This window comes from Phocoena sinus, chromosome 6 (assembly GCF_008692025.1).
Source record: "Phocoena sinus isolate mPhoSin1 chromosome 6, mPhoSin1.pri, whole genome shotgun sequence".
NCBI classification, from domain to species: domain Eukaryota; kingdom Metazoa; phylum Chordata; class Mammalia; order Artiodactyla; family Phocoenidae; genus Phocoena; species Phocoena sinus.
The window spans coordinates 12,461,452-12,480,605 of NC_045768.1; the positions used below are offsets into that span (position 1 = coordinate 12,461,452).

General features: G+C 39.5%; 1 protein-coding gene across 6 annotated transcripts in view; it reads right to left on the reverse strand.

Moving 5' to 3' along the window:
- MRRF (mitochondrial ribosome recycling factor) overlaps window positions 1-19,154 on the reverse strand; it is a 57,933-nt gene that overhangs the window by 35,846 nt on the left and 2,933 nt on the right. For 3 of the 6 annotated variants that reach the window (XR_004350367.1, XR_004350366.1, XM_032634834.1), the window contains exons 2-5: window positions 16,826-17,037; window positions 9,931-10,086; window positions 5,677-5,795; window positions 5,038-5,198 (exon numbers count right to left, since the gene is read on the reverse strand). Coding sequence is in view for 3 of the 6 variants with exons in the window: in XM_032634834.1 (XP_032490725.1) it covers window positions 5,038-5,198; window positions 5,677-5,795; window positions 9,931-10,086; window positions 16,826-17,037 (648 nt within the window). In the remaining 3 variants the exon portion in view is untranslated. The remainder of the gene's footprint in view (window positions 1-5,037; window positions 5,199-5,676; window positions 5,796-9,930; window positions 10,087-16,825; window positions 17,038-19,154) is intronic. The other 3 variants (XR_004350368.1, XM_032634833.1, XM_032634832.1) reach the window with 1 other exon arrangement.

Below are 19,154 nucleotides of genomic sequence, written 5' to 3' on the forward strand. Positions count from 1 at the left end.
TCCCAGGTTTTGTTTTGTTTTTTAAGGGAGTGCCTAAAAACCTCATCCATTTCATTTTTAAATGACCTGAATTCTACAGGGACATGACAGGTTATCATAAGGTCAAAAAGACAAACCGGCATTCCACATGCAGACAGATCATCCGCTCGGGCTACAGAATTTAACAGTGCGTCCACTGCTTAAAATTGTAAATTCTTAAAATGCACCTCTGACCATAGACTACTGAAGCTGGAAGGGACCTTGGACATAACCGGGTACAGTCCCTTCCTTACGAATGCAGAGACCTGCTGGTAAAGGTCACATCCCTCATACAGAGATACAGTCCCTGAAAGCCAAGAGCAAGGGAGTGAAGACCTCGTTCATCATGCTTCCATTTACCACTCCATCCAGTGATGTTACTTTGTCTCTGTTACCTTCCAGATCCCCTAGCTCAATGTATTCAGTAACTGTGGCACAGGGAATTTGATTTTTTTCTAATAGCCAAAAAGAATTTGGAACTAGGTCTGGTGTATAAAGGGTATGGCCAAGGTAAATATAAAAGAGCTGGATGAAGAAATGAAATTTTCCTCTGCAAGAAAACTGCCATCTTCCATAATAAAATGAAACACAGATTTCTAAAGTTCACAATAAAAGGAGAATGACCACTTTGAAGGAGCGGCCTGATTTCAAGTCTCCTAACCTTCCTTTTCTGAAGCTTCTCACTGACTGACTGATAACTCAGCTGGATCATCCCACCACCACCATCCTCCTTTCACACTCTGACCCAAGTGTTGCCACACAGCCTTCCCAGGCAAGCAAGGGAATACCCACTGCTGCTTCCAAGCTGGGCAGGAACTATGTCTCAGTACTTACATATTCCCAGTCCAAGGCTCAGGGCCTAGTGTGTGCTAAGTGCTCAGTAAAAGCTTGTTGAGTAAGTATATTAATGCACTGACTCAGACCTGCTAGAAAAACTCATCTCCTTACTTTTACTTCATGTTTATAACCCCCACACACAAAAAGCCCCCCTTATTTTATACTATTTTATACATGTTCTGTGTCCTTTCACATGCAGAAAAAATGTGAACCAAGAGAGGTTTCATTTGCAAAGGTATCTACTAAAAGAGATAGTTCTAAAATACTCTAAACATGTATATTTTAGTTTGATATGGAAGGATACAGAAACTCAGGGAATTACAGTCATTTTTCCAACATGACTTCTGAACTACTCGTGGTTCAGACAAAAAGGCACATATTTCTATCGCATTTCCCTCTCCTAGCTTTTACCCCCTCTTTGAAGGGATGCCCACCAGTAGGCTGCTCTCCAGTGATAACACTGACTCGCTGGTTGCAGCTGCTTGGAGTACTGGGTCGAGAAAGATCACAGACCCCACCTGGGGTCAGTCAGGCAAGCGTGCTGCAATTAGCAATGTCTGCTATTACTGTTCTTAAACTAATAAATCTAACTCATTCGCGTCTATGTGCGTGTCTACGCTACAGGGCAAAAGATGATGAAACTTTTCTAGACAGGTGAACAAACCCTTGACAATCTGGGTTCCAGTCAACAGCTGACTTGCAGGGACTAAAAAAATATTTGTGGAATTAACAAATGGATGGTGAAAGGAGCACAGCCTTTAGAGTCCAACAGACCCATGCTCAAATCTTGGCTTTACCACAACAGCGTGAACCTGCAGAAGAGATTCTACTTCTCTGAGCCTCAGTTCCCTCATCTGTAAAATGGAATAAACTTTAATTTTAAAGAGTATCCATAAAAGCTTTTGCACAGCAAAGGAAACCATAAACAAGGTGGAAAGACAACCCTCAGAATGGGAGAAAATATTTGCAAATGAAGCAACTGACAGAGGATTAATCTCCAAAATTTATAAGCAGCTCATGCAGCTCCATATCAAAAAAACAAACAACCCAATCCAAAAATGGGCAGAAGACCTAAATAGACATTTCTCCAAAGAACATATACAGATTGCCAACAAACACATGGAAGAATGCTCAACATCATTAATCATTAGAGAAATGCAAATCAAAACCACAATGAGATATCATCTCACACCAGTCAGAATGGCCATCCTCAAAAAATCTACAAACAATAAATGCTGGAGAGGGTGTGGAGAAAAGGGAACCCTCTTGCACTGTTGGTGGGAATGTAAATTGATACAGACGCTATGGAGAACAGTAAGGAGGTTTCTTAAAAAACTAAAAATAGAATTACCATATGATCCAGCAATCCCACTACTGGGCATATACCCTGAGAAAACCATAATTCAAAAAGAGTCATGTACCACAATGTTAATTGCAGCTCTATTTACAACAGCCAGGACATGGAAGCAACTTAAGTGTCCATCAACAGATGAATGGATAAAGAAGATGTGGCACATATATACAACAGAATGTTACTCAGCCATAAAAGGAAACGAAATTGAGTTATTTGTAGTGAGGTGGATGGACCTAGAGGCTGTCATACAGAGTGAAGTAAGTCAGAAAGAGAAAGACAAATACCGTATGCTAACACACATATATGGAATCTAAAAAAAAAAAAATGGTCATGAAGAACCTAGGGACAGGAGGGAATAAAGACGCAGACCTACTAGAGAATGGACCTGAGGACACAGGGAAGGGGAAGGGTAAGCTGGGACAAAGTGAGAGAGTGGCATGGACATATATACACTACCAAACGTAAAATAGATAGCTAGTGGGAAGCAGCTGCATAGCACAGGGAGATCAGCTCCGTGCTTGGTGACCACCTAGAGGGGTGGGATAGGGAAGGTGGGAGGGAGGGAGACGCAAGAGGGAAGAGATATGGGAATATATGTATAAGTATAGCTGATTCACTTTGTTATAAAGCAGAAACTAACACACCATTGTAAAGCAATTATACTCCAGTAAAGATGTAAAAAAATAAATAAATAAATAAAATAAATAAAAACACTTTTTAATGATAAAGGTAACAATAATAATAATAATGAAATAAAGAGTATCCGTGTTGATCACATGAAGCAAAACATGAGAAAGCAGTGCCTGGTCACACCGTAGACGCTCACCACACATTTGCTTTCTTACTGCCACAAGAGCAATAATGGAGCGTGCAGAAATTTTTTTTTTCATTTGCCTTGTTCAAATCATGCTGTGGTTTTTTTACTCCCTTCTTTTTTCCCAATCATTAACTCTAGCTGCAGGCAAGTTTATGGAAGGCAGCAACTGCATCATTTATCAAGCAGGACACATGCTTAACAAATGCAACGCAGTTTTCTGTCCTTGATGTATCTGAAAAGATTCTGCATGTAAATCTGCATCATGTCTCTAGGGCATGACACAGAAATGCTCAGGTTTGAAAAGAAAGCCAACCGCATATGAAACAGAAAGGAATTATATAAACACAGTGAGGATTAGCTCAGCATTTTGAAGCTATAAACCTGGGTACTGCACGGACAGCTTCTAAACTGGAGGAAGGAAATGTTTAGTTAGAGTTATTTGTTTAATATATACACCAGATGAGATAAAGGAATTCAAAAGACAATGTAACTCACACTTCCTCACTCTGTCCTTGTAAAGAACCTCTCTAGTGAGATGACTGTAAATGTTTTTTTTTTTCAAAACCCACAGAATTTCAACTTGGAGAAATGGCAAAGATGCTTTGCTTGAAAAATGAAGATATACTCCAACTTCCTAAGAAAAAATTAAGCTGTTAATACCTCCTCCTGCCTCATAAGATGCTCTGGTGGCCAATCAGGTGCTTCTTCTGTGAATGCCATTTGCTATTTAATAACAGAAGTGGCTGGCTCTGAAAAGCAATCTGCCTGATGAGGTCTTCAAACTGTGTAATTAGGAGGCTATTCCCTAAATTGGCCCGCAGTGCCTGTGGGATTAGACGAACAAGGCAGAGAGGCCTCAGTGGTTCAGAGGGGCCAGAAAGGGAAAGAGCTGACAGTTCCCTTTTTGTCCATTACTCTGTTCCTCGGTAACACCAGGAATGAGTGTCTCCCTTCCATCAACCTAATGACAAGTATTCATCCATTTGAGGAAAACTTACTGAGTGCATCCATGTGTCTGGCACAGTGTAAGGCACTTGCATAAGTCAGAGCAAGTTAGATATGATTCCTACGTTCCAAGCTTACAATCTAGTGAAAGTGAGCTGGAAAATTAAGATGTAAAAAACTGTATAACTATTGATAATGACAAGTACAATGAAGAAAAAGAACTGGGCTGTATAAAAGTGGTAAATGTGGAGGAATAATTGGGATTGGGTAGATTAGGGAAGACTTCCCTGAGAAAGTAATATGTAAGCTCTGATCCAAAACATGAGTAGCAATTAGCCAGACAAGAGTGTTCCGAGCAAAGGAAAGAGCATGTGCAAAGGCCCTGAGGACGCAAAGGGTTTGAGGAGTTGAAAGGCTAGTGTGGCTAGAGCCGTGTGCAAGGGTGACAGTGGCATAAGACTGGAGAATCTGCAGAGACAGGCAGGGGCCATTTCATGCAAAGCCTTCTAGGCCACAGTCATCTTTTATTTAAAGATTACTTGAAGCCACTGATAAACTCGGTGCCTGGGAATGACATAATCCAATAGACATCTTTACAAGTTCGCTCAGGCTGCAGTATAGAGAATAGATTGGTGGAGGAGTGAGTAATACCCCTCACAAATGTGCCTAGCACATCAGCTACAAGAGCCCTCCGATTTGAAATAGCCTGCTCATAGCAAGGGCTTTCCCTTACTCACATCTCTAACCCAGTTTATCAAATCCAGCAGTTTCAACTTTGGTCTCTGTCTTTGGGCTAGAACTACTGAAACAGACCATCGGAATAGGGAGAGACTTCAGATTCCTTTACCTCACATTAACAGGTGAGGAAATGGGAGACCCAGAAAGTGACACAACCTACACAAGGTCAAACAGCCAGCTGGCGGGACAGGTGGGACCAGATTCCAGGTCCTCAAGGATTCCCAACCCAGGCCAATTCTTACTGGACCAATAAGGAAAAACCCATTTACCTTCCTCAACCAGACTTAAAATCATCGCCTCCAGGTTGCAATGATCTAATGCAACCCACCTTCCAGCCTTGGAAGCACTGTGCTCTGTGCAACATTCTGCAGTGGTCAGTCCAGTTTGAAAGGAATGTGAATTCCTGGAAGGTCTGCTCCAAATACTAATGCAAAAGTCACAGACTGGTGGCCCACAGAGCAAACGTGGCCCATTATGTTTTGTCATAGTCTTAAAACAAAGCACACAAAAAAGGGAATTAGTTATCAACATTTAACAAAGATCTTACATAAAAATCAGGGTTACTGGCTTCTTTTGTAAACAAACACCTTAACGCCTGGTAACATCTAATTACCAGGCCTGCATTTCTGCCCAGGAAGGATCAGCAATAGCTGGGCAAAGGCTGCTCCCTTCAGACAGGGCACGGGAGCTAGTTTACCCCGGCCCTTCCATCACTGTACTGCCACTACCGTTTGTCTTAGATGGGGCCCGTGTCAGTATTCAAATTACTTGCCTGGCCTCTATAGTGTTTGAGTTAAACAGAAAAGGAATTTACAAACAGGAAGAGAGCTTTTCTTATCCTAAAATTCCCATGCCTTCTCTCTTGGTTCATCCCAAACTAGAGGGAACACGTTCTCCTGACTCGACTCAGCCTCCTGCATTCCAAAAGAGAAGACGGAGAGGGACCCCTTTAGCAAGGCCACCTTACCTCTGGGAAGCTGGCCATATTCACCAAAATCAGCTGTGGCGACTTCATGGAGATCTGGCCAATCTGGTTTAGAGCAAGTTTCCCATCAGCAGTTACCACAGTGATATGATCAAGGGATCCTAAAAGAAAAATGAAATAAAGGGTCTTCGAATTCAGAAGGACTTTAGTAGCCCCACATCTAAGTCTCTATCAATTCAGATTCAACTAATGTTTAGGGATCCCTTACTAATGTGGCAAGATGGTTCAAGGGGCTTCCACAGGAGCAGTGGTGCCATGTGATGGAAAGAGCTTTGAAATGTTGACAAAACTAGGTTGCAACTGCTTACCGGCACCAGGGGAGCCAACAGTCCTGGTCTGCCTGGCCCTGAGCGGTTTCCTGTGACACATGACTTTGAGAGCTGAGACTGGAAAGAGCTGGTCACCCCTCCAGCAACACTGCCATTTACTAACATGAAACCTCAGGCAAGTTAGTCATGTTCTCGGTACCTCGGTTTCCGACTCAATTAAAAAATACTTTACAGGATTAAAGTGAGGATTAAAACTAAATATAAACAAGCAAGTCCACCATAGGCACCAAACACTATCACTGTCTCCGCTTGACACCAAAGAGACTTGGGGAGGTTAAATGCGCCAAATCACAGAGCTAACGAAAGGAAAAGGAGGAAGAGCCAAGCTCCAACCCAGGTGTGCTTACTTCCAATTCTAATCAAGGCTCTTTCCCTTATCAGTGGAATTCAAATTTGGTTGTGCGTCAGAATCCCCAGGGAGCTTTCTCACGTAGATTCCTCGGCCCCACCCCCAGACAGCCTGATTCTGCAGGGGCTTGGGAGCCTGTGATTTTGGGGGAGCTTGTAGTTTTTTTAAAGATCACCACATGATTCTGACATGCAGCCAGGTTTGGAACTGCTCCCTGATACCACCTTGATTTTGGCACTTAGATTCCCTTTAGGAAGAAAAACAAACAAAAAACATAAAACAAACAAAAAAATCCCCACCAACTATTACCACTTCACTGTTATCCTGGATCTGATCTTTGTCTCTATCTGAATTATGGAAAACCCTGGGCAAAATTTTCTTGTCAAGAAGGCAAGTATATAGTTACAGATGGAAAAGGGGTGTTATTCAAACTCCCTGATTTCCTATGCAAATGAAAACTAAAAGGAAACATTACCATTCACTTTAAGAACCACTCACAGATGGCTCATTCTGATACACAAAGAGTAAAGGGTCGGGGGCTGGAGGTCAATATTTTAAACAAATTGGGAGTTGTCCCAGCAAATTGTTGTTAGAATAATGCAGTACCATACCGTGGCCCAAAGATCTGATTTGAAGCACAGTACTCAATTCACCATCACAAGATAGAAGGCTGTTGACACCACTGGCTTCAATCTGGAAAAGCCCATGATTCTGAAAACCAGTGACCTGGGTTCAAATACCAACCCTGCCACTTCCTGACTGTGTGACCTTAGGAAGGTCCCTTCAACCTTTTGGGCGTCTGTTTCCTGATTTCTAAATGGGGCATTAAAATCATACTTCTCTCACAGAGTTGTTATGAGGGTTAAATGAAAGAGTTTATGGAAAGCACTTATAATTGTGTCCTGGCATATGTAAGTGCCCAATAGATGCTATTATTATTACTTTTCAACTTTCTCCTATATTTTAACCAAACTAACCTACTTACAATTTCTCTGATACAGCCTGTCCTCTCCTGCCTCAGGATCCTTCTACTAGGGACGCCCTTCTCCGCTCAGCTAACTCCTGCTCACTCTTTAACACTCAGCTATGATTGTATCTAATCTCAGAAATCCTGTCTGACCTCCTAGGCTGGATTACAAACCCTTTATGAGCTCCCGAGGATCTTATGCACACTTCAACAATAATGGCAACCAATATTTACTGAACACTTCCCATGGCAAGACGTAGTGCTAAATGCTTTGTGTAATTTATTTGCTTTCATTATCACAATAACCCTATGAGACAGCGCCACCATTTTACAGATGTGGAAACTGAGGCACAGAGTATAACTTGTCCAGGGTCACAAGAGCTGTTAACAATGGAGCTGAATTCAAACCCAGGTCTGATCAACTCCAAAGCCATGGTCTTCACCACTCTGCTTTGCTACATGGTTTTACACATGTTGGTTTACTTGTCTATCCCTTCACATTAGGACCTAGGCTCTTGGAAGGTGGGGACAATGTCTTTTCTCTCTGTATCTACAGCACCTATTAATCAGCACAGAATAAGTGCTCAATAATGCTTTGATGAATAAATGAATGTACGGATGGATGGATGGATGGATGGATGAATGAGAGGACAAGAATGAACAAAGAAATAGACCTGTATTTTAGACAACTTTTTGGGGTTTTTTTGGTGGTACGTGGGCCTCTCATTGTTGTGGCCTCTCCCGTTGCGGAGCACAGGCTCCGGACGCGCAGGCTCAGCAGCCATGGCTCACGGGCCCAGCCGCTCTGCGGCATGTGGGATCATCCTGGACCGGGGCACGAACCCGTGTCCCCTGCATCGACAGATGGACTCTCAACCACTGCACCACCAGGGAAGCCCTAGACAACTATTAAAAGCAATCAACTATCTTGGAGACAGAAACTGCTGGTAGATGGACGTGTAAGAGGAAAAGTGCCTGCTGGTTCAGATAGTAATGAAAGATGGTATGGAAGAATCTGGCAAAAAAATAAAATAAAATAAAAGACTGGCTAAGTCTTTAGCCTGTTTCACCCAAGTCTCTTCATGGCCCAAATTTCTACACAGAACATTGCACAGACATAACCCTGAAGAGAAAGAAGCAAAGAGGAAATACCAATGGGAGGCCTTCTGAAAACGGATCTTAATTCAGCCATCCTGATTTGCCATAAGATCCTTTGCCACAGAAGTCCCAACATGGGCTTTTCAGTGCACAGTTGTGGTGGTTCCCATTCCCTAAATCCGTATCGACATAATGCATCAAATCCTTTTCCCTCAATCTGTCCCCAGCGAGAATCTCCCTCAGCCTCATTCCTGCCCCTCATTTTCGCAGAGGTTAACATTTAACAAATTACACTCCCAACCTCTTTCCAGGCCCATCATCTTTTTAAGTTCAACAAGAGTGGAGCTTGCTGGCTAATTTTAAGTATCACATTTCTCCCTGAGCTCCTCTCAAACTGCTCTCTGGTTTCGGCTGCAGAATGTTAACAGGCCAGAAAGCACAGGGGAGACAAAGCACTTTATCAGCTTCATACCTAAAATAATAAGCAAGTTTAAAATAAACAGTTGGGAGAGATTGAATGGCACGCTCTACTGTCAGCAAAGGCAGAAATGCCCCAGTCCAGGGCTGACAAATGACGGAATGGTCTTCTGGTTTCACACTGGATCTCGTCTCTGAACTCTGTATGATTCTGCTGGTGTTTATAAATGAAGCCGTATACTTTTCACTTGGTTTTCTTAAGAACAAGTTCATGAAATACTTTCTAGTTTCCTTGTGAACTACCCCAAGCAAGATGTGAGTGGGAGCAGTGCAAGCTCCCACAGATACTTTCCGAGGGGGTCCCGGGCTTGACTCTTGGATGATGACAATTTCCAAAAGGCCAATTTAACAGCAATTGGATTTTTCCTGCCTGCCTGCACCATTAGCTGACAACTCACTTCTTCCATCACATCTGCAAACAGTTCTCCTAGACAGTTCTGACATTTCCCACTTAGGAAAGCCACTTTCAGGAAGTTATTAACCCAAACGGAATCTTCCTGGTCAAGCTCAGGGGTACACAAATGCCTCAGGTGGGCAGGTCTGCAGCCAGTTGGTGCCCAGTAAGCGATAAGAACGGCCAAATAGGACAAATTGGAAAAATCAGACCAAAGATGTCAGTTACTGTGAAACTAAATACCTACAAGTGTAGAGAGTACAGCAATAATAAAATTTCCATTTTTTGAGAGTATTATTCCATGAGAGCAAAGATCATACCTATTTTGTTCACTTTGTACCAGCACAATGCCTAGTTCATAGCAGGCAAGTATTTGCTAAATGGATAAATGTAGTGTTAATATGTGCTGGGCACTGTGCTAGAACGATTGCACATGTTACCTCATTTATTTACCCATCCCAAAGCTAGAAGGTAGGAATTAGACAAGGAAACTGAAAACCAGAGAAGTAACTGCCCATGGTCACCAATTAGTAAGTGATAAAGCTAGGACTAAAACCCAGCTCTGCCAAAGCAATGTTTTTGCCACTATGCCCCTCTCCAAAACACAGGTTCAGTCACTAACCTGGTGAGGTCCTTATATTGACAGTCTTATTGAAATTATCCTTGAGCGCTTCTATCACCGACTTCATTTCTTCATCCACCTCTTCCAAGCTGATTATATCCTCAACCAAGGCAGTGTTAAGATTCATTCTGGTTTGGGACTGTCCTTTCCCTTTGGCTAGAAAGTCAACATTCAATGAATAAAAAAAAACAGCAGCATAAACAGAGACAATAAACAATGAGTTAAGAAGTACCTACTATGTGCAGGGAAAAAAGCCAAGTGCTAGAAAATTACAGAACATTGTCACTAAGTGTAGGCCCTAAAAAAGAGCCTACACTTACTGTCAACCTGGGACCCAGCATCACACAAAGTACTTTCTCAGATATTAGTGAAGGCACAGGTTTTATAATGAGACACCCAGGTGAAAATATGCGCTATAATGCATACGACCTTGAGCAAGTTACTCTACTTCTCTGATATCAGGTTCCTTTCCTATGAAACAGGAATAATATCTATACTGCCAGGTTGCTGCAAGGACACAAATTAAGTAATTCAAATACCTAAAAGAGCACTATCCACGTGGCAGACACTCCATAAGTGAATGAATTCCTTATTTTTCAGAAAAATAAACAGAAGATGAGAAAGGTAGAGTGACTTTGCCTAATGTCACAAGGTCATGAAATAGTAAAGACAAGGTTTGGTCCCAGATGTGCCTAATTTTAAACCCATGAACTTTCCATTGAATTGTCTTCATAAAATGTAATTGGAGATACATAAAATATATTAATTCATTTAAAAATGAATCCTAAGACAAGGATATGCAAAGTATCTGATGGCTGGTACAGACAAAAAAACAACAGTAGCTTAGCAACATTAAACACCGCCGGTAGTAGTGACAATGGCTTTTATTTTAGAAAGCAACAATACTGAGAACTGAATAAAATTCTAATTTATATCTAAACCATCATAGCGATTTTTCATATGCATCTATAATGTGTATATGCATACATAGATCACTCCTGTGAGTATTACAAATAGTCTTGCATTTCTTTAAGGAGGGTGTGGGAAGGAGAAAAAGAATAAAAATATTTAAATAATATTATCCTACACTAGTTTATTTATTAAGAATTCAACAAATATTGATTGAGATCATTTACAACAAATTTTATTGAACATCTACAGTGAGCTAGATCCTGAGCTATTTATATACCATATTACAATTTGCAATGCAATTTCAAGTACATTCTTCTTTTAGATATTCAAAGCAGCTCTCTGACTTAGGAAGAACAGAGATTATTATTGTCCCCATTTTACAGATGAGAAATTTGAGGCACAAGCCATTTAAATGTTTTGCCCAAAGTAACCAACCAGTTAGCAGCAGAGTGATTTTTTTTTTGAACATTTATTTGCTTGTATCACCATCTTGCTTGAAATCTCACTGGTCTTAAGTTAACGGGCTAATGGCTTAGAATTGTCAGAACTGATGAAAGAGGTGAATCTTCAGATTTAGAAACACAAGTTCCAAACAGGATAATAAAATTCTAGGTAAATTCACACCTAGACATTTTGTGAATGCAGAAAACCAAGGACAAAGAGATTGTGAAAACAGCCAGAGAAAAGACAAATTATCCATAAAGGATCAAAATTTAGAATAATAGCGACAATAGAAGCTAGAAATAATTTCCAAGAGCAACAACAGAAGCTAGGAACAATGGAAATAATATCTTCAACTTTAGTGTTAAACCAAGTATGCATGTTAAAAATTTTAAGCTATGCCCATCAATATTAGAATGGATAAATATTCTTTATGAATGAAATACTATACAACCATAAGAAGAAAAGATCTACAACTACAAAGAAGAATTTAAATGAATCTCACAAACATGATGTTAAGCGAAGTGGCTAGACACAAGAATCCAGACTGTACAGTGCAAAATCCAGATACAATAACATATACTAAACAGTATAAGAGATAAAACTACATCATTAGTAGTTAGAATAATAGTTACCTGCAAGGGGTAGAAGGTGGTAAGTTACTAAAAGGGAGCAAAAGGGCACTTTTGACATGCTGGGAATGCTCTGGTTTTTGGTTTGGGTGCTGATTACATAAGTAAAAATTATATAAGTGAAAATTATCAAGCTTATTATTATTATTATTATTATTTTTTTCAATCTTATTATTATTTTCTTACGATAGCTGCACTTTTCCATAGGTGCTTTATTTTTTATTTATTTATTTGTTTGCGGTACGTGGGCCTCTCACTGTTGGGGCCTCTCCCGTTGCGGAGCACAGGCTCCAGACGCGCAGGCTCAGCGGCCATGGCTCACTGGCCCAGCCACTCCGCGGCATGTGGGATCTTCCCGGACCGGGGCACGAATCCGTGTCCCCTGCATCGGCAGGCGGACTCTCAACCACTGCGCCACCAGGGAAGCCCTAGGTGCTTTATTTTTATAAAAACATAGAAAAGAAATTAAAAGTAACCACCAAAACAATAAGAAATAGAATGTATACCTTCCAAATCAACAGAGATGAAAAAAGAATAAAGAAACTTGATTAATTCAATAGAAAGGAGAAAAGAAGAAACAAAGAAAACCTCAATAAAGAGGTAGTACAAAATAATAGAAATACAAGTACCCAGACCAAAGAACCAGTTAAAAGTTAGAGACTCTCAGTAAGATTTTTTTAAAATCTAGTCGTATATAATATATACAAGAGATTTTACAAAAATATAAGCTCACAGAAAGTTTAATGTATGGGCATGAGAAAATTATAACCCTAGCAAATATTAATCAAAAGAAAGCTGGTGTGGTTATATTAAGACAAAATTGATTTTACAACAAAATGCATTATTAGAAACAATGAGAAGTACTTCATAAAAACAGAAAAAATTCACCAGAAAGATATAACAATTCTGAGCTTCAAAATTACTTATGGACTGAAGAAAAATGCACAGTGGAATTTTAAAATATTTAAAATGACAATAATAAAAATACTACACAACAAAAACTTGTAGGAAGTACCTAAAGTTGTATTTATAAATTTACAGTCTTAAATGCTTACAAGAAAAGAAGTCGAAAATTAATGAACTAACTGTCTAGCTCAAAGGATATAAAAAGAACAAGAACATGGGAGAAAGTAAACGATATAGAAGTCAATAAAGTTTTAAAAAAGAGAGATCAAAAAAATTAAAAGCTCTTTTTCTAAAAAGGTGTATAAAATTGACAAACTTCTGTCAAAAATAATTGATTAAAAAAGGGAAGTAGGGACTTCCCTGGTGGCGCAGTGGTTAAGAATCTGCCTGCCAATGCAGGGGACATGGGTTCGATCCCTGGTCTGGGAAGATCCCACATGCTGCAGAGCAACTAAGCCTATGCGCCACAACTACTGAGCCTGTGCTCTAGAGCCCGCAAGCCACAACTACTGAGCCCACGGGCCACAACTACTGAAGCCCGCACACCTAGAGCTCATGCTCCGCGACAAGTGAAGCCACAGCAATGAGAAGCCCACGCACCACAAGGAAGAGTAGCCCCTACTTGATGCAACTAGAGAAAGCCCGCATGCAGCAACGAAGACACAAGTCAGCCAAAAATAAATAAATAAATTAATTTTTTTAAAAAAGGGAAGTAGACACAAATAAATAATACTAAGAAAGAAAAAGGGGACACAGTCACCAAAACAGTAGAGATTTTAATAATCTTAAGAGACTATTATGGACAACTTTATGCCAAGAACTTCCTATAAACATATAATTTACTAAAACTAACTCAAGAACAAAGAGAAAATTGGGGAGTTCCCTGGTGGCCTAGTGGTTAGGATTCTGGGCTTTCACTGCTGTGGCCTGGGTTCAATCCCTGGTCAGGGAACTGAGACCCTGAAAGCTGCATGGTGTGGCCAAAAAAGAAAAAAAAAAAAAAGTATTCCTATTCACCAGCAACCAAATAGAACACACAAGTTTTAAAAAGATATAAACTTAAAACAATGAATCTTGTATAAAATAACACAGAATATATTTATGACCTTAAGGTAGGGGAAATTTTCTTAAAAAGGAAAAAAAGAGCACTACTCGAAAAAGATTGATAAATTGGTCTACATTAAAATTAAGAACTTCTGTTCATTAAAAAAACACTGTGAAAAGGCAATTATTATCAGCAATACATATATATATATGCAGAAGTCTTATCTTTAGAATACATTAAAATTCTTACAAGTCAATTTTTTTAAATGGGCAAAAGACTGGAAAGAGGATATCCAAATAACCAATAAGCAAATAAAAGGTGCTCACCATCATTATTCATCAATGAAATATAAATTAAAACCATAATGAGATATAAATGCACACCCATCAGAATGGCTAAAATTAAAAAGGCTGACCATACCAAGTGTTCACGAGCATACAGTGGGTATTTAGCAAATAGAAAGCTAAAACACTCTGGGAAGAAGTGTAACCTGACAACAGAAAGGCATACATATGGGCATCAAAATGCATGTTCATAGCAGCATTATTTATTTTAGCTCAAAACTGGAAGCAATTCAAATATCCATCAACTATAGAAAACACACATAAATCGTGGTATATGCATTCACTGGGGTACTATAAAGAAATAAAAATGTACCAACAACCACTACAGGCAACAACATGGACAAATCTCACATGTAGATTGCTGTCAAAAGAAGCCAGGCATGAAAGAATACATCTTGAGTTCAAAAAGGGCAAAACAAATCTGTGGTGGTAAAGTCAAGACAGTCAAGGGCTGTCTTTTGAAGGGTGACAACTTAAAAGGACATGAGGGAAGCTTCCAGAGTACAAGTGACGTTCTATATCTTAATCTGGGTGATGGTTACATGGTTGTGTTCACTTTGTGAAAATTCACTGAGCCATACACTTACAATGTATGTATGCACTTTTCTGTGTACATCACTCAAAAATTTACTTTAAAAAACATCATATACAAAAGTGACAAAAATGATGATAGCCTAGAAATAAACCTGATTAAAGAACTGTGCAAGATGTTTATGGAGAAAACCTGACAATACAAGTTTCATAGAGAAGAGCAAAAGGCCAAGAAGAAGAAAAAGAAAAAGCTAGCGTGTTCTAAGGGGAAAGATTTGTACCACTAGATTCAAGACTTGTGATTCAGGCATTAAGGAATTTAGTGCAGGGAGAGATGAGTAGTTCAACACATCAAGAACTCAGATATAAATCATACCTATAAAGAAACCTGACATATGACAGTGGAAGCATTACAAATCTGGGAGTAAAGAAGGGCTACTCAATAAGTGAGGTTGACACACTTATTATCCATTTTAAAAAGAAATAAAATTAGATTCCCTACCTCACATCATATTCAGAAATAAATTCCATATGGATTAAAAACCCAAATGTGGAAAGTAAAAACCTTTAAAAGATTTAGAAGAAAATACAGAAGAATAGCTTTATGACTTTCAGATAGCTGAGGGTTTGTTAAATAAGACAGAAAAAGCACAAATGATAAAAGAAAGAACTGAAAAATATGACTACATTGAAACTTATGTTCAATGAAAGACATCATAAAGTAAAAAGGCAAAGTAGATACTTGCAACATATACAATCAACAAAGGATTAGCATTCCTAATATAGAAAGAATCCAATAAATCTAAAGGAAAAAGTCAACCAACTTTTTAGGAGGCAATCAAAGAAGACAAAAACTGAACAGCCAATGAAATATGAAAAGATGCTGCTTACACGCTGCAGCTAACATCTAGTGCACTAGAATACTGCAATGCTGTGGACATCAGGAGACCTGGATTCCAGTTCTGCCACTAACTCGATATGATCATGGGCAAATGTCTTACATATGGACCTCAGTTTCCTCATTTGCAAAATGGTGAGATCTGTGCTTCACTAGGTAATTAGAAGAATTTCTTCACTGGATAATTACAATTCCTTCAATGGATAATTATAAGGATCAAATTAAATTATTAAATGTATGTGAATTTAAAAAAATATAATGCAACCTATAGATCAAAGTTATTAACTGAATATAAGGCTTCTATGCATTAAAGCTCTTTTGGCAACTTGTTGATTTTCCTATTAACAGAAAAGGAAAAGGTCTGCATGAAACCATAAAAGAAAAGCAGTGGGAAAAATATTCAGTAGGGTATTTCAAGCACCATCCTTAGGAGTGGAACCCCTGAGCCACCACTGCAAATAGCAGGTCTGCTTGACAATTTTCTGTCACTCATTCATTCCTTCAACAAAATTTTTTGATACATACTATGTGTCAGGCTCTGTTAGTTGCTAAACAAGAAAGACATAGACCTCACAGGGTCCAGTATGGAAGACATAACAAACAATAATTAACTAATTAATGAGTGCTGTGCTTAAGTACATCAAAGGTAAAGTAACAGTGTGCACAAATGCATGTAACAAGGGACCTGACCCAGCCTAAGAGGTCAGGGAAGGCTTCCCTGAGGAAGCGACATTTAAGCTGAGACCTGAGTTGTATCAAGGTCTCATTCTTGGATGACACAAGCCATTAAGATCATCCATCTAAATCCACGGCTCTAATATCTCCTCACCCAACAACCTTCTGCTTTTAATATTATTTCCAACGCAGGTCTTCCTATAAGGAGAAGGCAGGTTGATCCCTGCCACAAGTATTCTGATTTGCTTGGCACTTATACCTCTAATTCTAAATCTAAAAGAAATTAGGCATTTTCTGAGCCATAATAACAAAAGAGGCGGCATGGCAATGACAAAACAGGTTCTAATACCAACTCTGTCACTGTGACCTTTTAAGCTAATCAACTGAACCACCTGAGATACCGTTTCCTCATGAGGCATGGGGAGAAATTCAGAACATCTCTGAGATCCCTTCCAGCTATGATAATTCAAGGGCTAAATATAAGACAGGGGTGAGGAGGTCATGCCTCTACCTTTAGCTTTCTTGGTAGCGAAATGACGGATTGGTACAGCTGGATAGGCCAGGTATTGCCCGTGGTCATTCTGTCTTCCACTCACTGTCTTCAGCGTAACTTCTGAAACAGGTCTGGTCAAGGCTGCAAGGAAGTTGCAAAAGGCAGGGTGGACCAAGCGGGAGCACCTTAAACCCAAGGCCATGACTGAAGACAATTCTTGTGAACACCCACTAAAAAGAACAAGACAAAAAGGAGATCAAAGTAGAACAGACCCTATTACAACTTCAGAAAATAATCTGTACCAGTTAGCAAGCAAATCCTCTCAGCAGAGTCTGTCAATCAGTTTTGAGTATGTGCTAAGGAACTTAAATACATTATCTCTAATCCTCCTCCCAACATCTGTACAACTTAATATGATTAGCCCCATTTTATACTACGAAGAAACTGAGGCTCATGGAGACTTAAGTAACTTGCTCACAGTCTGTAGGACTCCAAATCGCCATGCTCTTTCCACTACAGCAAATGCCCCTTAGCACACAGGGAACAGAGTTAAGTAAATGTAGAGCAGACTAAATCCTTAATGATGGTAATTAAACCCTTATAGGAGAAAAGGCACAAAATCTTGATAAAGTTATACTATAAAGAGGAAGGGCAGAGCACTGGAAGAAGACTTTAAACTAAATAAAATCATTTCAACAGGCATAAAATGACTGGAAAATTCACACAACAGCATTTAATTAAAATTTTCTTTGGTTCCTTATGCACCGATTACCAATTAGAATGCACTTTACTGTGAGTCTGAAGCATGGCTGAGGTTTGAGGTCTTCCATGTTATAGAACTAAAGCTCTGGGAAATGCCACCCTCCTTGGTGTTAACACAAGTTACACATTATACTTCTGAGGGCTGTGACCATGGAAGAGATGCTAGAGCCTACAGCTAGCTCTGGGATAGAACACAGCTCTAGCTTACTGGCAAATGTAGCATTAATAGCTTCTGCCAGGAATCTGGCTATTATTACTCAGCTAAAAATTAAGCACGATTAGCAGCAAATACCTGGAAGCTACCGTCTTTGAAAAACAGCCCCATACCTCATTAAAAAAATTAAAACTCTCATCCTAAAATTTTGATGCAGTATAACAGACTGAATAAGAGCATGGGTTTTGCAGCCATAAGACTTGGAATCCAATCCCATCTCTACCACTGACTAAATGCCCCTGAGCCTCTCCGCACCTTGATTTCCTCAACTGTAAAATGGAGATAATTATAGTTATTTCCTAGATTTGGGAAGAATAAATAGGTTAATGTAAGTAAAACACTTGGCACAGTCTCTAGCAGACAGGAGTTTCCCAAAAGGGTACCTATTGACAGCTGTCACCTTTCCTTTCAAAGACTTCCATGCCAGGGTCAGACACAACGAAGAAATCGTACATGTCATTACTAAAGTACAAGGAAGCCTAGAGTCAGTCACATCTAGATATAAATTTCAACTTTGGGCAATTCATTCCACTTACTGGGCATCACGTTCCCCATTTGCAAAATGAAAAAAATAATCCTGTTCTTAAAGTAAAATGAGATAGTGAATACATATTAAAAACCTAGTAGCGTGCCGGGAATATAGTACCTGTTTAATAAAAGCTGGCTATCACTATCACTATTTTTTTAAAGAAAAGCAAATGAGTTGCACAAAGGCAAATAACTTCTCCCGATGGAATTTTTAATAGCTAGAGATGCTAGATGTCAGTGAACAGTGTGTGGACGTCAGTAAAGACAGAGTTAGATAAAAAAATAAAAAGTTTTTCCCCTTTCACATTATTAATACCTACTATTAATGGAGGTCAGGCCTGGGCTTCCTGCTTTACCCATATTATTCATTTAATCCTCTCAAAAATGCCACAAAGAGAGTATAATAATCTCCTTTTTATAGATGTAGAAGCTGAGGCTCAAAGAGACTGTCACTGACCAAGGGCATGGAGCTAATAGTTCTGCCCTGTAGCAGCAAAACTGTTCACAGAAACGTGCCTCTAAGTGAGGTTTCTATATGTAAGTTTTTGCCTAATACAGCTAATGCCTAACCCACACTTATATCCAAATATGGCTGTATAATATAGTTGTTTTTTTTTAATCTACAGGGTCTCAATCTAGCTGTTTCACTAAGACAGGTTTCCTGGTGTTCCTGTTGCAGGTCATAATACCAATCCACAAAGCAACAGGAAATCAAAATGGGTTAGAAATAAACAACCTTTGACAGAAAACTCACCCCAAAGCAGACCCAGTACACGTGAACCGGAAGACGACTCTATAAATAAACCACACTGCTGAAATGCTTAAGGCGTAGATTTTAATTGC